At 42.3% G+C, this 19,354-nt stretch overlaps 1 protein-coding gene across 1 annotated transcript; it reads left to right on the forward strand.

Annotated features, from left to right (window-relative positions):
• The first annotated feature begins 6,209 nt into the window (after positions 1-6,209).
• Positions 6,210-15,958, forward strand: vps33a (VPS33A core subunit of CORVET and HOPS complexes). The gene is made up of 13 exons (XM_083645209.1): positions 6,210-6,317; positions 6,512-6,577; positions 6,754-6,881; positions 6,987-7,170; positions 9,017-9,133; positions 9,255-9,429; positions 9,575-9,768; positions 11,459-11,585; positions 12,435-12,502; positions 12,617-12,754; positions 13,049-13,186; positions 13,313-13,481; positions 15,444-15,958. Exons 1-13 carry the CDS (start codon positions 6,216-6,218, stop codon positions 15,635-15,637), a joined length of 1,800 nt encoding a protein of 599 aa, XP_083501335.1. The 5' UTR covers positions 6,210-6,215; the 3' UTR covers positions 15,638-15,958.
• The last annotated feature ends 3,396 nt before the right edge of the window (positions 15,959-19,354 follow it).

Raw genomic sequence — 19,354 nt, forward strand, 5'->3', positions numbered from 1 at the left:
ACAGTTGGTTATGTTCTGAAGTCACCATTTAACAAGTTTATAAGGGCCACTCAAATGTGCCATTGATTTCTCAGATTGGATTAACAGAACAAAATCCTGACAGATTTCAAATGTTAATCAAATGATTTTCAGTTTCCTATCCCTGCAGATGGACACTGAATCCCATCACCATCAATTGCCTCTCTCCTTTTCACCATTGGTTTCATCAACTAGTGTGCACCGTTACTGTAACTCTGAAACTGACTGCTGACGCCTTATATGTTCTTGGCACAAAGGGACAAGTGAGGAGCCTTTGGGGTGGGGTGGGGTGGGGTAGGAAAGACCGAAAACACAAGCCATCTCCCAGTTGCATGGCACAGCTCCATCCCCCGTTAAGAGGTAGGTAAGATGCCAAGGTAGCAGAACACTAAACACTAAGACTTGGACAAGACTGTAAAGCACTGCACCAAGTACTGTAGCCCTCCACTGCAGGAGGAAAACATCACTCAGCATTTCTTAATTATTTACAACTCCAACCCCCATTCGCTCTTACCTCTGTACAAGTCCCCGCTTTAAGGCATGAGTCTGTGCCTTTATATATTCATGCCTCTATCCACAAAGATTTTTAACACTGTGTGTGAACACATACAGCGGGCTTTTGGGGGAGAAATAGACAGAAAAGGGTCTGACAGAAAGGGCAGATTATGAAGAGGAGACTGTTCAGTGTTCAGACAGTCGGGATGCGTCTTGGAGAGCGTCTGGGAAGTGGGTCCTTGGAGTCTATGGACATGGGCAAATCATCCGTCTTTTCACTCATACAGTGGGGTCGACGGGGACCATCTGCGAGACCATCTGTGAGGACACCTCTCCTCTCGAGTGTGAGAGCGTCGCACACAACTACCATCCTCCCAGCAGGCCTGGTTCCAGGTCCCGCATCGCTGGAGCACAAACAGGAAAGACCATCCAGTGACCGTCAAGCTAGCGTGCTGTTAACACCCCGCTATCATGGCAGCCCCATCCAACAGGACGGAGCAGGAGGGGGGGTACTGGAGACAGTCGGGGCTGTGAAGAACAAAATACAGCACCACATACACACAGAATTAGCAGTCCATATCCTGCCTCAAACTCGCCCAAATAATGCTTGCCGTGCCACGTCTTCGCTCTGAGATTCTGATTGCCTTTGTCCAGGCTTCCCTCTAGAAACACTATGCAAGCAGATACTACCGTAGTGATGCCACACATCAAACATGGAGCATTCTGCTAAGCACACTCCAGCAAGGAGCTGCAGTAAAGTCTCTAATGTGCCTGGCTGACGGTGATTCATCCCTGCATGGCCCTGAGGTACTGTAAGAGGTGGGACTGAGAATTAGCTGCAGATGCACCGGTCACTCATTTCCACTCATCTTATCTCTAAGAAACAGGTACTCTCAGAGAGGGGCCATTAGATTGGCACGCTAAATGTCCATTTTAAAGCAATTATGCATCAATTTGCTACTCACACAGGAATTCAACTACAGCTGTCGGGTCGGTTGAGATCATTTCCACGGCTGGTAAAATATAAAAAATTAATGTCCCATCTCCTTTCGGTCTGTCGGTGCCTTCTTTGTCTTCTTCCCTTTATAGCTCCTAGGTGGAGCATATAGGCCGCAACCAACACAACACCACCAGGCAGTCTTCCTCAGACAGAGGAAGACTACAATTGCGGGTTTCTGTAGCAAGTGGGTTTTTACGGGGTGGGGGCCCCACACCCAACCATTAACCCTAACATGCATGTCTTTGATGGTTGGAGGAAACCGATGTACCCGGAAGAAACCCACATGAACACGGGGAGAACATGCAAACTCACACACAGAAAGGAGCTGGGACGGACCGGGGTTGGGTTTCGAACCTACGACCTTCTTGCTGTGAGGCGACAGTCACCGCTGAGCCACCGTACCGTCAGGTCCGTTGAGGTGATGGCCGTGATTCTGTCCCAGGTCACGCTGCAGGGAGCTGGCTTTAAGAGGATCTGGCACAGTTCAGATGCTGGATATCTGACCCTCCCTCTCGTCAAAGCCAAGCGGCAGGTACAATGCCCCTGTGTGCTGTTAGCAGATCTCTGTTTGCAAACGAGAGCCAGTCGGAGTCTGAAAACACTGCAACACTAAAAATAATCTTTAGCCAGACTTTTCAGGCAGAGAACTCAGCTTGAAATGTGGTCACTTGGCTCGCTCTCTGATCCTCCTGGGCACGAGCATCACAGCAGCTACTATGTGTGTTTGTGCTCAGTGACGCTGATAGTCGGTTAAACGTGTGTCTCAACAGAGATGCAGCAGATGGGGAAAATATGTTGTTTACAGATATGTTGACATCTCGGTGGCCGAAATGGATCCAACCACAGCCCCCATTCCAGACAACAGAAAGGCTGTTTTGGGTTTTTAACCCCTCGCTCTCTTGGAGGCATCTTGTTTAAAGGCCACACTAATTACATCTGTCTTCTCCAATATAGCAGAGCGTTTAGGTCGATCTAATCAGCAGGTTCAGAGGGGCTGGGATTTACACTAATGAATTGATTGTCCACTGGCCTGATGAGAATCTGAGCACACAGCCACGCCCTTTTGACGCTGAGCCACACTTGACAGAATAGACAGTTTTAACTTGACAACATAAACATTCTAAATTGCCCCTCGCTTACTTCCTGTTGTGGTGTTTGCTAATACAATAGCTGACAGGAGATGAGCTAGTTTTCAAATTAAGCAATAAGCCCCAAGAGGCCATGGTTTGGCGTGCCTGGTTTGGCGTGCTCTGAGCCGTTGTAAAATCACTGTAAAGCCTCACACAATTCCGTGAAAACCGTCTATAGGTATTCTTGGCAGTCGACGTATTGAAAACGATATTGAAAAGCAGGATGTCAAAATGTAGCTACAGAGATTCTTGGTATAATCTATAATTTTGAACAGTACTGAGGAGGAGTCATGTACCTTTACCAACTGTGGCCATGGTAACCGCAAGATCAGAGGAGGAGAATCAGAATGATTAAACGCTGTGTGTGTGTGTGTGTGTGTGTGTGTGTGTGTGGGGGGGGGGGGGGGTGGTATGGGGTCATTGTTTCAATATCAGTGTCAGTGGATCAGTAGACCTGCTCCCACATCAAGAAATATGGTTGCAATTGGTTGCATCTTGCTTGATTGATTCTCACCATTGCTATAAATAGTATCAATTGAAAAGACAGCGTGGTTAGAGGGGCGGAAATGAAGACAAGCCAAAGACATGCGATTCATGCGTATGTACAACTGCCTTGTATCCTCCAGCTTTAAATAATGCAGTTAGCATCCAGGGCACTTACTTCATTCTTCCATCTATTTTCCACCTCTTCCCTAAACACCCATGTTTCCTATTTCTCTCTCCATCTCTCACCCTGTCTCTCTCTCTCTCTCTCTCTCTCTCTCTTGCCTTGTGTGATATGAGGTAAGAAACGTCTTTCAGTCTTCCTAAGCATATTTGATCCTTCTTCCATTCTGTCTCTGTATACATGGCACCATGATAGGCAGGCTGACAGACAGAGAGAGAGAGAGAGAGAGAGAGAGAGAGAGAGAGAGAGAGAGAGAGAGAGAGAGAGAGAGGGAGGGAGGGAGGTGGTGGCGGCATCAGGGTGTCGTCCAATCACTGTGGTGGCTGTTCATGTGAGAGGAGGCAGCTGCAGAAATCTCAAACCGTTCATTGAGTCTTTTCTCCCCTCCCCCATTTAATCCCCATGCTTCAGGTCTGTGTGAGGAGTTGGAGATGCTGGAAGTGGGGGGATGGATTCCACACGCCTCCATTTCCCCGTCTTCCCTCCATAAGGCGGGTAGCAGTGGACTGCAATGAGTCCATGGTGGGTCTTTGCCTCTGTTTACCACACACAGCGCTCTGACCATCCAAGTGCATAATAACCCATGGGTGCAGAGCGAACGAGATATCGTCGTCACCACAAGTAGGCGACTGAGTCACCTGTCCTGTGGCCCAGCTGGAGTTGAGCTACCCTGCCCAGATAAGCTGGGAGACACAGTCATCATTGATGTTTTCCTCCTAGCCTGTAGTAGGCACATCAAGTCCCATTGTGTGCTCCTAAAATCCTGCAGCAACGCCCAGGGACCGCAACCACACAACCTCCCAAATGACTGACCAGGTCTGTTTTTCTTAGAGCAGATCTGCAACAAGGAGTCCACCAGTCTCATTTTAATGAAGCTGGAAATGGAGGGGGGGGGGGTGAATATGGTGGTCTAATATTAAGGTATACACCAAGTGTGTGTGTGTGTGTGTGTGTGTGTGTGTGTGTGTGTGTGTGTGTGTGTGTGTGTGTGTGTGTGTGTGTTTTAGCATAATTATTAATGAATAGAGTAATATCAGTATTAATCAAAGCACCAACGCATGTAGATTCATTTCACATTCCAAAATAAGGTTATCACAGCTTTAACAATGCCTACATGAATGACAGCAACATTCTAGCAGAGTAATGTTTTTGAGAAGGCTTTTTTTTTATATATATATACCAAGAAACCACTGAAATAACAAAGCAGTCAGTTAATTTGCACAATTAGGTATATGGGTCAATTAGTCACAGCCTCATGCAGATTCAATGCATTGCACACATTCATAAAAATGGATCTAGGTAACTGTCTCATGAAGGCAATGAGAATGTGTTTCATCATATGAGAAAATACATGCAATGGAATATGTTTCATTGTAGCAGATCATTTTCAGTCTAGTCTCTTATGTGAATGAAATCTTTAATTCGTTGAATTCGTAGCCTAAATGAGAAATTGTAATTCACTGAGCTACTGACTGAATGCAATAACCTTACAGTGGTTTATGTTGAGTATGCAATGTTTCAAAATCCTTCGAAGGCGATCGGATACCCTACCTGAGAATCCAGCCCGTCTCCGCGCTCTCCTCTCTCAGCTTGTCCGGGAATGATGCGGACTAAATTTCTGTGCAGCGCCTGGATCCAACCCCAAAGTCAGTCAATGCGCATGGTGCCAGCCACCAAAGCCCGTGTTTTTATTTTTTGCTTACAGGAGTACTACTTTTGTAGTGTATTCGTGCGCTGCCTGTCGCTAGAGGCAGGCACAGCTGATCACTCCACACTGCGTGGGAACTGGTCCTCTCCTCCGTGGAGGATGCCCTTGGTACACTGGGAAGGAAACCCCTGGATCCAAAGTGATAACAGTGATGCTCAAGTGGACAATCATCACCTGCTCCGATTGTAGCTATCTCTACAGCCCATAGTGCAACCCTAGTGGATCGATTTGTCCAGTCTACGAGCTTGCCTTCTAAATTTGGCTTCAGACCAACCAAGCTTAGCCTGCTAGGTTATTCAATATATAGGCTATATTTTTTATGTCGGGGGTCATCTCTGCATTTTATTGTGTTCTCTGATACAATAGTCTCTTGATAACTTTAGCCTAAAGTTAGGCCACTCTTTTCAACAACAACAAAAGAAGCAACCGCACTAATTAACAGATTGGAAACACCCGGAACACTCATGTTCATTAGGCCTATTCCTAAAAGCAACGTAGTTTGTTACTCACATTTTCTTTCAGTAAACTGGGTTCTTGGGGCTAATGTTTTGCAGCAAAATGTTGCTCCAAGACGTGACAAATAGTGGGTTTCTGAAGACTCCCTCCGATCCATCACTCAGTCTATCCATTTGTATGGCAGCTTTACTCAGCTCCACATCCCTGCAAATTGTGAAGACATTGCGCCATCTAAAGGACAAAGTGTCCATTGCACCCAAAAGACGTTACGTGCACTGTGCACCGCGCCCCATCCAATTTGATCGTAATTTAATGATGCCTACCAAAATAAATCAGTGGACTCAACTCCAAAATGTGAAGGCATACTTATTTTCACAATAGTCTGAATGACGATGGTGGTACTGGTAGTGTGGCGCTAAGCGAGACTAGTGTGGCGCAGATAGGATGCCACACCTACAAAATACCAAAGTATACAAACGAAACAAGCGGTTTCACTCCTGCCCACTTCCGTGTTCGCTTTGGCTGTTAGAAACACGCGCGCGCTTTTTATTTGGTCCAATGTTATTACTTTGCTATTTGATTATTGCTTTCCCCTTCGATACATTTTTTTTAGATGTACGCTGTTAGTGGACAGGAGTTTTCAAAGGCTGGAATAGGATGTGAAAGATAATCTATCGTCTTGATCATGTGATCGCCTCACCGCGGCTGGAGTCACCTGACTTCTGTGTTGTTGAAGTAAAAATGGCTGCTCACTTATCATACGGAAGAGTAAATTTAAACATTTTGAGAGAAGCAGCACGCAAGGAGCTTCGCGAGTTTTTAGACAAATGTGCGGGAAGCAAGGTAACGTTAACTAGCGTCTTAAACCATGACTAAAACAAATTTTACTTACGGTTTATTCAGTCGTTCACGGACCTGTCAATGGTCGGCATGTTTTTTCACAGACGGTCATTACACTGTTTATTATTTATTTTAACCGACAAATTGTCAGCCAAATAGCAGCGACCATCGTAACTTTATTTGCTTTTACTCCCCAGGCCATAGTTTGGGATGAATATCTGACAGGACCTTTTGGACTGATAGCACAGTATTCCTTATTGAAGGTAAGTTCTGTCTGTTCACATACTGTTTTTGTGTAGCAGAATAACATCACAGCCCAGGCATGGATCAGGATGAAACAGATCTGTAGACTATAGTCAAAGGGACGCGTTACTTGTGTACCTACTGTAGTTATTTTTCTACTATAGCTGTGATGTATCATTATGACTGTGCCTTTCAGGAACATGAAGTGGAGAAGATGTTCACCCTCAAAGGGGGCCGTCTCCCACCAGCTGACGTCAAAAATATCATCTTCTTCGTCCGTCCCAGACTGGAGCTTATGGACATCATCGCTGAGAATGTCTTTAGGTTTGTTTTGTCCAGACATTTTCTCCACATCTCAGGCAGACGGTCAAGTCTGTTTTACTTTTCCACAGCATTGTAACCCTCCCACCTTCATTTATGCACCTTTAGTGAGGATAAGATGCATTCCCGTGACTTCCACATCCTGTTTGTGCCACGGCGGAGCATGCTGTGTGAACAGCGGCTGAAGGAGCAGGGCGTGCTGGGCTCCTTCACCAACATTGACGAGTATATCCTGGACCTGATTCCCTACGATGGGGACCTACTCTCCATGGAGTCTGAGAGTGCTTTCAGGGTGTGTGTGTTTGTGTGTGTGTGTGTGTGTGTGTGTTTGTTTGTTTGTTTGTTTGTGTGTGTGTGTGTGTGTGTGTGTGTGTGTGTGTGTGTGTGTGTGTGTGTGTGTGTGTGTGTGTGTGTGTGTGTGTGTGTAACCTGTACCTACCAACTGTGTCCACCACTGTCCGTCCTGCCATACAAACACAGTAGTAACTACTAGGGATGGGATTATTTACTTCTCTCACGTTACAATTCGATACGGGGTTCACGATTCGATACAACCGCGATACGATGTAGTATCGCGACAATGACAACAAGGTGTGACTGCAGAATTATGTTTACTTCCAAAACACAGATCTTTCTAGCAGTGGCACTGGCTTGCTAGAATGCAAACAAATTAAAAATGTCTTTACAAAGTGGAAATAATATAATTTTCAAGCCATCTCACTTGTGATTACTACAGCTAGGGATGCACGATATATCGGCAATCATATCGGTATCGGCCGATGTTAGTCATTTTTTAACATATCGGTCATATCGGTATCGGTCAGATGTTGCAATGTTAATATCGGTTATCATTATCAGCCAAATTCTTCACATTGATATGAAATAATGCAGTAAATCTATGATTTATGGGCTTTTCCAAAGGCTTTGCAAATAAAGAAATGCATAACTTTTTCAAATTCAGTGTTAACATGTGTTTTTCAGTATGTACAAAATGTGATGATCATAAAAATGTGGTTTTATACAGATCATATCGACATCGGTAAATATCGGTTATCGGCCATAACAGCAATGTTAATATCGGTTATCGGCATCGGCCAAAATTTTCATATCGGTGCATCCCTAACTACAGCAGAATAAAATGTAGCTATCACGATAAATGTCTGCCCCATGACACATAGTAACGATGAATTGAATTTCGATATATCAACCTATACCTAGTAATTCTATTTGCATGCTATTCACCTTATGTTCAGACGCGGGGGTGGGCCAAATTCTTCCCGGGTCGTGTTAACACTTCCGGCGGGCATGGCGCCAAATACGAAAGAATGTCAGAAGAAGATAGTTGTTTTTGGAGAGGACAGTGCAGGGGGTAAAATAAAGAACGTAGCCTACTATTTTGAGCTCGGTACACAGCAAGCAAGCGAGTATCCATTGTTAGCCAGGTCAGATAACGTTATTGTCGACAATGATGAGCACTTTTTTGTAAAACATACCTGGACTCCAACAAAGAAAGCTTCAGATAGTTTTTTCTCCTCCGAGTTGCGCTCGAGCCATTTACGTCTATAAGACCCGCAGACGTTAACGTAATTCCCTCGAATGCCAGACTTAACGAGCCAGTTACATGGCGTTGCATTCTTAGACATTGCCGTTTGCTTTTATTTGGTATGTTACATACAATTAGCTAAATTATTAGTTAATTCAGAGTTGGATGATATTGGAGCAGCCAGCCATTTTTTTTTTTTTTTTAGCCGGAAGTCGTCACACGACCACACGACCGGGTCAAATGGGCGTGGCTACATAAGGTGAATAAAGGTCAATGGTCATGACTAGAGTTCAGATTTCAAATCAATAGATTAGAAATTCTACTTATAGCCTAATTTCTAGTCATTGATATACAGTACATCTCTGTCTAGTGTTCGATAATAGATAAGCGATGCAGTGATTTATTTATTTTCAGTTTCACTACTACTGCTCTCTGGCTTTGTATGTCAGTGTAGTTGTGCGATAGTTCAAATTACTAAGTTGACTAAAAGGAAATCTTTAAAATTCCACACCTTAACATTATAATTAACATGAACAATATAGCTCTTACATGACTCACATGACTAATTTATTTCAGCCTCTCATGTCTCTTACAGGAGTGCTACTTGGAAAATGACCAGACAAGCCTTTACCACACCGCCAAAGGCCTCATGACCTTACAGGCACTGTATGGCACTATACCGCAGATTTATGGGAAAGGAGAATGTGCGCGGGTGAGTATGAGGTGTGAGGTGGAATAATGTTGCTGGGAAAAAATAACATGAGAAACTGGGCAGATACGCTGCAGCAGATATGTGAATTGTTCTGAGGAGGATCTTCTCTCCTTGTTCGCAGCACGTAGCCAATATGATGCTGAGGATGAAGAGGGAGTTCGCTGGCAGTCAGAATCAGATCCTGCCCGTGTTCGACACCCTGCTCCTCCTGGACCGTAATGTTGACCTGCTCACCCCTCTGGCCACGCAGCTCACCTACGAGGGCCTCATTGACGAGATCTACGGAATCACTAATGGTCAGGATGAAACTCTGGATTCCTTTATCATTATATTTCAACTTTCAAGTCTTATGTGAATGCACATTTATATTTATCTAACATATGCTGTGCTTCTACTGTGCTCTTCTCCCCGGTCCCCATTATTGTTTCCTCTGAAACGCAGGTTACGTCAAGTTGCCCCCCGAGAAGTTTGCGCAGAAGAAACAAGGTGAGGCGGGTAAAGATCTACCCACAGAGTCTAAGAAGCTGCAGCTCAACTCAGCAGAGGAATTGTATGCGGAGATCCGGGACAAGAATTTCAACGCTGTTGGAGCAGCGCTCAGCAAGAAGGCCAAAATCATTTCTGCTGCCTTTGAGGTTGGTGTCACCTCAACTCCTCCCTCTTACCTCATTTACACACTGTGAAGGAATTGTAATGTTAAGAGTGCCTTTTATAAGATGACAAACTCATGCAGGTGCAATATATGGTGTTTTGAGATAGAGCAGGGTGATATGATTGAAATCAATATCACAATAATCATAAGGAACCCCCCCCACACACAATGTTCATCACATTGAACTGATGTCACAATTTCCGTAACATGTTTCAGTGTTTTGAAATAAAGTTAACTTGTTATCAAAATATTTTCATTATCAACTCCATCCACCTTATTTCTAGATGCCATGATGCCTTACGTGAAATATGGGTGCTTCTTCCGGTGTAAATATCCAGAGTTGTTCAAAGGGCAACAGAAATAGCGGATGTGATCGATAAAATTATTGCATTCCCTCAAATAAGTCGTCAAACGAGTGTATTTATTGTGACAAGCAACTTTTTTCCCCAGCGTCAGAGTTTTAACGAGGAAATGTGCAAGCTGCAACAATCAAGTCATGTTCTAAACCGGACCTTGCACCCATGATTATTTTACAGCGGGGTATTCAAAAATAAGGTGGATATGATTTCACTAAAATATGATAATTGATCATATTGAATTATTGCCCAGCCCTACTTACAGGAAGCCATCCTACATATCTCCAAGTATCTATCCAGACACCTCAGATAGTCCAATGTGATCATGATCTCTCAGGCAATTTGCCGCAAAGGTCATAACAGAAAACCGATAGGTTAGGCGAGTGATGGCAGTCGGCCACAGATAAGATAGAGTACTGATCTTTCAAACGCAATGCTTGATAAGGCCACAATAATATAATTCTTACTTAGGCTTTTGGTAATCTCCTTACTGTATATTACCTTTATTGATCTAGCGCAGTTGTTAACTGATGGGGTGTGTGTGTTATTGATTTGAATTTGTGTAGTTATGCGGTAGACGGAGATATTATTTTGTGTGCGAGTTGTGGTTTTATTTTTATAGTGAGATTTGGACAGGGGTTCAACTTTTTTTTTGCCTTCTATTATAATTAGACAGGGGCTTCTGCGTCCCCTTTAGGTGTTGACATCTTAATTGTCTGCCTTGTCCAGACATGTTTTACATCTCATTTCATGTTTCTGCTGTGCTGTATGATTGGTTTTTGATAGTGATCAAATTGGTTTGCATTATTTGAAGGTCACATCTTGTGTAAAACAAGTTTTCATTGCTTCTTTGATTCTAAAGGACTTGAGCATGCTATATAAACATCATGGAAGTCTCAAAACACATGGTCCCCAGATAAAGCCACACCAGCCATGTAAGGAAAAAGTGCCTCCAAACGAGCCGCTTTGACTTCGTGACTTTGTGACATCACAAAGTAACACTCATTTTGCCCACTTAGCATAGCTGTGTAGAATGGAACGATTTACAGAAAACAATAAACTGCACCAAAGATGGATCTATCCCAACACATCATTGTATCATCTTGTTTTATCTTATCAAAACTGCATAATTAATGAGAGGAGAGACAGAGCAGATAGAGAAGTCCCACAGAGGTTATTTTTTTGCAACATAACATAACCTAACCTTGTTTTAAAGAACCATGAGACATGTTTTATAGAGTTTAAAAAATATTACCTTTAAATGCTTTTTCTGAGGTGCCATGTTGAATTGATTAACAGCTTGTTCTTGTCTTTCAGGAGCGGCATAATGCTAAAACGGTGGGAGAAATCAAGCAGTTTGTGTCTCAGTTGCCTCACATGCAGGCGGCACGCAGCTCGCTGGCCAACCACACTTCTATAGCCGAGCTCATCAAGGAGATCACCAGTGCGTCAAAAATAAATCTCTTCTCTCCCCCTCCCATCTAATCTCATTTAATGTCTTGCATTGCAATTCTGCCCATATGCCCATATTTTCATAAATGGAAAATAAAGCGTTGTGCACTGTAAAGATTTGGCAGTGGAAATAGAAATGGTAAAAAAAACTAGCGCAAATGTGCATTAGCTGCGACCACATATGCAAATTTCCAAAATGCAGGATGGCAGGGGCAGCCACCCTACTCTGCCTCTGCCACCCTGCATTTTGAAATCCCCCCACTGACTCCTTTTTGCCCATTTGCATGAACGCAACACACACCTTCACATACTTGACCTCCGTGCCAAATTTCAGGGCTCTTGCCCCTGCCATCCTGCATTAAGAAAATATGCCCCCCACTGCCCCCTCTTAGCCAATTGGCATGAACACAAACACACACACATGATCTCCATGCCAAATGACAGCCCTCTGCCCCTGCCATCCTGCATTTAAAAATGTGCCCCCTACCGCCCCCCTTTTAGCCAATAGGCATGAACACAAACACACACCTTTACCTCCATGCCAAATTTCAGCCTCCTAGGGCGCAAACTGCCCGTTAAAGGGACCCGTTAACAGAGTGACTTATAGAGCTGCTGGTCACAGCTAAAAAGAAGGCATTATCCATCAGCCCCCAGGTTTGTTTGTCTGTTTGAGGTGAAAATATAAATCACATAAATAAAAAAACGTAGAACTTCCCAACTCAAAACGTTATGTCTTGTTGTTTTTATTAGTGCCATTTTCTATCTCTGTTTGCCAAAGAATACCATTTTATATTATAGGTTTTAAGCATTCAACAAATTAATGTGTTTTTTTTCTCCTCAGCATCTGAGGCCTTCTTTGATAACCTAACAGTGGAGCAGGAGTTTATGACTGGAGTTGATACAGACAAGGTATTCTCCACCCTTCCACCCATTGTTTCTCTGAGGCAATTTTGTCTTTAGATGGTAGGAGACTGTTGTTTGCTCAAGCGCTCACTCATGCATTATGTATGGTATTTTGTCCAGGTGAACACATACATTGAAGACTGCATTGCCCAGAAAGATCCCCTGATCAAGATTCTGCGTCTGGTGTGCATGCAGTCTGTCTGCAACAACGGCCTCAAGCAGAAGGTCTTGGACTACTACAAGAGGGAGATTCTCCAGGTACAATACACGAATTGAAACTTTTCCCATTGTTTTTTTCATGATCAGCTTTAATTGTGGTGGTGTGGTAGTTAAGGCAGAGCCTGATCAGAAAATCATATCTTCCTTGTATCCCTGTTGTCATTCCTGCTGTGTGAGGAACTATTGAACCAGAGTGTACTGTGCTCTTCTTCTTCTTCTTCTTAATCTTCTGCTTTTTTCCACTTTGATTGAATTAATAATTGAAACTGGCTGGTGGCTGGTTTGTTGCTAAAACCTCCCTATAGATATTCTTTTGTCTTCTGTTTTGTCAAGACCTATGGTTATGAACACATGCTAACACTGAACAACCTAGAGAAGACAGGTCTTCTGAAGCCCCAGACAAATTCCAGGAACAACTACCCCACCATTAGAAAGACCCTCAAGCTATGGATGGAGGATGCCAATGAGCAGGTAAGTCCTGTTGATGAGAATCTTGTGCTGCTGTAGAAAAGCACTTTAAGAACTTAGCCAGGAGACGTTTTAAGGGTGTGAGGACCTCGACTAACCTCTGGACTGGGTGTGTTTTGCTCTCTTCAGAACCCCAATGACATCTCCTACGTGTACAGTGGCTACGCTCCGCTAAGCATCCGACTGACCCAGGTGTTGGCGCGGCCCGGCTGGCGCAGCATCGAAGAGGTTCTGAAGATGCTGCCAGGCCCCCATTTCGAGGAGAGACAGCAGCTGCCTGCTGGGCTTCATAAGAAACGTAAGAGCCCATAGAACCCAGGGCTGTACTTTGCCTCCCGCTGTTCACCAAATGGAATCAAAGTCAAATGGCCTCCGGCATGCTGCGGGTAGATAAGACATGGTTTTGTTCCCATCATGTCAAATGCTGAATAGCAGCAGATTTATTGCACAATGTTCACAATAGAACGTCGTCGGAGTCTCTGTTTGCGCAGGCTTTTGTGTGTCTGTGCTGACGAGAGGGGTGGATAGATGGGGCTGTGCTTAATTTGACCACCACCAGCACTTTCTACCAATGGGCCTTTTTCTCAGCCGTCAGTTTGTGTCTAAAAGGCAGGGTAAACACAGGTGTAACCAAATCATTAATTAGGGCCCCAGTACACCTAAATGGTTTGGAAGTTGGAAACCATAATTAATGTTTGGTTGCACCTTTGTTAGTTCCTGCGTTTTAGACACAAAATGTCTGCTGTGAAAAAGGCCATAACCTGCAGTCTTTTCATAGGGCTGTTGTGTCACACTGATGTGAATAACCAATTTAACTGTGAAATGTGCTAATTAGAGCTGCGACTTTGGGTATTAGATCCTTGACTTGTTTGTGCATGTCCTCCCCACATTGAATTTTAAAAGGCGATAATAGAAGACGGAGGGTGATGGCTAATTAATATTTTCAGAATCCAAAATAAGGTTCTTAAGCAGATGGGGCTTTGCCTGTTTTATATACCTTGTGTGTATCCACACATTTATTTATTTATTCAGTTGCATTAGATAAAACAAAAAATTTACCCAGTCACAAATTCCCATATACATCTATTAGATACCCTGAAGAGAATAATACAGAAGTAAGGATAATTGTTCATTGTGTAAAATAAATTAGATTACCGTAGTTATGTTTCTAGGGGTGTGTTCGTAAATCCAATCTGACGCGCTACACTGAAATGAGAGCGCGGATGTACGGTAAATTACAACAGCGCTCCCAATTTACGAATGGTCCAGTGTGCGCTCTGGCGCTCGGAGTGGCTATTTACGAATGCACCCTTTATGTGACGATTCTTCTGAAAAGACTGTTAACACTTGGTAAGCTAACCAATGTGTTAATTAGTGCTGTAAAATTATTTTGTTGTTTCAAACTACAGTTAACCTGATTGATGTAACTTGGTTTAAGTTATTTGAATTGTGTACAAAAAAGTAAAAAAGAAAAAAAGCTTGAAAATCAATATAATTGGAGGTTGCATTGAGATACAGTATATTATGGTGCGTTCACCGCCGATTCAGGAAAAAAAGCATTTTGTGAAACTGTCATAACTGACGTCATAACTCCGTTCAAATGTATTGCAATACGAGGGATCAGCCGATAAGCATTTTGGTAAACAAACGGGTCAGTAGGGTCCCACTGGGGGAAAATAGGACCCTATGGCGCCAGCCTAGAGTGGCTCACCCCAGCCCTGGCTGTGTTGTTTACATTTTAAAAACTGCCACAGTTCACACAACTTCAACACGACATGCATATAGTATATTATACATCAAACTCTTGAGCTACTTCTGCTCTCACTCAGAATGTCAAAATATAAGCGATGTGATGTATAGTTTTTGAGATATTAATGTTTGTTTGGCACAACTCATACTAGTTAACTGCTGACACAACAAAGACTATCCATTTAGTTTGATTTAAAAAAAATATTATTTTACTGTTGTCGGCTTTAAACTTGAAGTGTACGTTGGTTGTTTTACATTCCTGAGTCGGCTGTCACTCACGTGTGGTCATATGTCACCCTGACTTAAACAAACTTGAGACATGTTCTTATCATCTTTCTGGTCCATGTGGTGGGATACAAAATCATACAGGAAAGTCATTGTTTGTGTGGTGTGTAGTCTTAAGTGATTTTGAGGCAAGTGTTCTCATCTTTCCTGCTTAGTGAATTTCATGTCTACCAGCCTACAGAAGCTCTGTCTGACCTGTGCACGCTCTCCTCTCATTGTCTTACAGGCCAACAGGGGGAGAACAGGACCACACTGGTCTTCTTTCTCGGAGGAGTGACGTACGCAGAAATAGCGGCTCTGCGCTTCCTCTCCCAAATGGAAGACAGTGGGATGGAATACATTATTGCCACCACCAAACTCATTAATGGCACCAGTTGGATCAAATCCCTCATGGACCGGCCTGAATCCCAAACCCCCTGAGTCACCTTCGGTTAGGAGGTGCACACACATCAAACACTCTTATCCACCAGAAGACATTGGCGGCTGTTTTGATGTCCATATTAATGTAGGCTACTACAGGTGTCTCATTGATGTCTGCACTGGTGAGACAGCAGCTGGCTCTTTAAGGTTTCCCAGTCCTTTCCTTGCACCTTCGCAATATAATGTAAAGTTGCCCTACTGTTGCCTACTGATGCTACTGTTTACTGTAGGTCCCCTTGCCCTCATCAGTTTGGTCATTGCTCTACTAAACAGCTGTACTGTATATATGTATATTGGAAAGCTTTTGGATGTTTGTGTCAATGTATAACACAATAAAACATGTACTTTGATTTGCATTTTGTTTGACTTTTTTCTTCTTTTTTGAGCAGTTTTGTGTTTGGCTGTTGCCTGAAAAAAATCTGTAAATGCAATGCGGTTTAAACAAACCTGAAATCCGTTGGTTATATTGAAACATATCACATGGTTATATTGAAACGTTCTGTATACAGTAATAGTTGCTCATGGATCTTTTGCAGAAAGGCAAGATGCTTGTGATCAGGTAGAGGAGCAGAAAGGAAGAGATGGGGAGCGTATCCATCAGCAGCGGTCAGCTCTCTGAAGGAGCAATTATCCCAGTAAACAGGCCTCCTGATCAGCCGATAATGGCCCTCTGCTGTCTGGAGAGCTTAGCCCAGATATAGCAGGTCATGATTTGACAGCGCAGCATGCTGATTGAATTAGGAAGCCATTTGGTCCATGTTCCGGTAGCGGATAACTGTGCTGGAGGAGGGCGTGTGATCTTTCCAGTCAATAGCTTCTCCGTGCCTTACACTATGAACATAGTGAGACACATTGACAGCAGTCAGATAATGTCAGTGATCCTGACTTCTATTTATTTATTTATTCTGTTTTATTTGGTTATTTTATTTCTCATATGCCCTTTTACCTTGAAAATATTTCAACATAGGTTGCATTTCTTTGTTAGGGATTACAATTTTTGTAGTTTTATACAGTATATCCGAACAATTCAACATGAAAATATGTATACATGAAATCAAAATAAATTTAAATAATACAGAAAATAACCAATGTAAAAAAAAAAACATACAAACATATCAAAACTAAACATGGGTTATATACTTATTTATACAGTCTATGGTTATATACAATTCACCTTACATAGACTATTCGGTCCAATATACTGCACATAGGATTTTTTTTTAATAAGAAATATATTTCCTGTTTATTTGTCTCACTTTAATTGAAAGAAAACACAATAGACTAGCTCAGGGCATCACCTGCAGTCTATTTCCTTACTAAGTAAATTATGTTTGTTCAGTTATCAATCTGAATGTTCCCCCATTAGTGCTCTCCATCTTTCTTATTTTAAAAGAAATCCCTCTGCAGTCTTAGCATGCATGTATCCCCCCCCCCCCCCCATGTATAAATGCTTCTTTGTATTAGGTGGGGGGGCTTTTTAAGCCATCTTGCTTTCTTTGCTGCTGTTAATATTTTTTGTGAGATACATCCTTTTCTCACTTCTATTTTAATTGCTTCCCTAGACTTGAAAACAATTCTGCTTAAAGCGAATGTACTTGAATTGTACCTTTTGTTTGACGTACAATATCATACTGTAGATGTTCTCTGCTGAGGAGCAGGTGCACTGTACAGCTTAACTTTCCATTAGGACAAACCCAAGGGTTTCAGACCCTTTGTAATCAGTTCAATTGCTTTTGGCTCCTCCTCTGCCAAAAGGACTAGAAACAGACAAGGCAACAACAGACACCAACATGTTCTGCTGGCAACACAGGAGCGCGCTTACTGATCAGCTCCTGTCCTCCACCAACAACACAAAGGTAAGATTGATTTAAGTCTGTTACTATTCAAATAAAAGATTTAAGATCAATCTTTACAGCCTGTGCCAAGACAGACAATGCATGTATCTATGGTTAAATAAGTGAAATAAAGGCACATGCTATGACTGTATTACTAACATTTGTTTGAATGGTTTTTCAAGTTATACATCATTGCCAGGCACACATGCAACAAGAAAGTATTTTTGACAATGATTTTCCCACTCAAAAACAAGAAGAGCATTACTTTTAGAATGGTTTACAGCTGTTCTTATGTGTAACTTTGCAAGTACTGTGTTCAAATAACATCCTGGTAAAGCAGCCACTGTCAAAGACAAAAAAATAAATAAGATTGCCTTAAGAAATCAACGTGTTTCAAACTGTTGATTGCTGGGTGTTTGATTTCTCCATATGAAAACACCGAGCAACAGTCTACATTATCTCTGGGTCTAAACAGCGAGCAGATCAATACTGAACCCATAAGTGCAATTTACAACTAAATTATTAATAATGGTCCTCTGATAATGCAGCCAAGGCTTCAGCATACTATTATGGGATCTTCTTCACACAACAGTTCTGATTCAATTAACCAAAAACATGCACATTTGTCAAATAACTTTGTTTTCATCATTTAGAGTAGAATTGAGGCTGTAGGAGTAAATATGACGTGTGTGTGTGTGTGTGTGTGTGTGTGTGTGTGTGTGTGTGTGTGTGTGTGTGTGTGTGTGTGTGTGATTGCAGAACAATATGGGACAAGGAGAAAACATGGGACACACTGAACACACAGTTCGCAGGCAGAAGACACATGTGCTTCTGGACGTGGAGCCTCTGTCCATCCGCTTCCTCCGGACGTTCAAAGAGGTTCTCAAATTTGTCCTCTTCAGCTACACGGTGCTGTTCGGCGCTCTGCTCCTGGCCCGATGGACCACTTATTTTATGGTGGCAAAGTAAAAGTCAACAGGACAGCAGATTGTCAGTAGAAGGGAACAAGCCCGTTCTTGGACGTACAGCTCTTTAACAATTATGAAGTGATTAAAGGAGACCTTATTGGGATTTGGGCATTTTAATGTGATTATTATTAATTTTGTACAGTACAACTGGTGGGGAGGTGATCATTTTGTTTCCTTATCTGAGTCAGATACTGTAGTACACCACACAGCACACCAGAGGTCGCATTAATAATAATAATAATAAGAAGCTTTATTTGTATAGCACCTTTCATACATGAAATGCAGCTCAAAGTGCTGGACATGCAAGAAAAAAGACATTTAAAACGGGAGTAATCAGACCATAGCAAAAGAGAATACATTAAAACAAATTTGTAGACATGGAAATAAGTAAACGCAATAAGAATGATAGTATAATAAAAATAGAAATAAAAAAAATAAAAGATAATAAAAGGAATAAAAGATAATAAAAATAAGAGAAATAAAAATAAGAATAAAAATAAAATAGGCAATTTATAGACATGAAAATAAGTTAACACAATAAAAAAATAATAATAAGGTAAAAATAATAAAAGGATAAAAAATAAAAAATAAAATCTAAAATAGAACAAAAAGAAACTAAGAACTTGCATGGGGATAAAACACTAAATAAAAATAAAATAAAATAAGCGGGTTAGTTAAAGGCCTTCAAATAAAGGTAGGTTTTTAGCTCCTTTTTAAAAATGTTCACGGAGCTTGCCTGTTTAATGTAGTCAGGCAAGGTGTTCCACAGTTTTGGTGCGTAGTACATAAAAGCAGTTTCCCCGCTATGTTTGTGCAGTACTTTTGGAACAGCTAAAAGACCGGAATTTGAGGACCTAAGGGCTCTTTGCGGTTGGTAAGGTGTAAAGAAATCTAAAATGTATGAAGGTGCTATG

This window comes from Poromitra crassiceps, assembly GCF_964638095.1.
Source record: "Poromitra crassiceps genome assembly, chromosome: 10".
Classification (NCBI taxonomy): domain Eukaryota; kingdom Metazoa; phylum Chordata; class Actinopteri; order Beryciformes; family Melamphaidae; genus Poromitra; species Poromitra crassiceps.

Bases quoted from the DNA above. Each gene is read 5' to 3' on its own strand.
- vps33a (XM_083645209.1), top strand. From the start codon at position 6,216: ATGGCTGCTCACTTATCATACGGAAGAGTAAATTTAAACATTTTGAGA. The intron at 9,134-9,254 runs GTGAGTATGAGG...CCTTGTTCGCAG, and splicing joins GGAAAGGAGAATGTGCGCGG to CACGTAGCCAATATGATGCT. The intron at 11,586-12,434 runs GTGCGTCAAAAA...TTTTCTCCTCAG, and splicing joins GCTCATCAAGGAGATCACCA to CATCTGAGGCCTTCTTTGAT.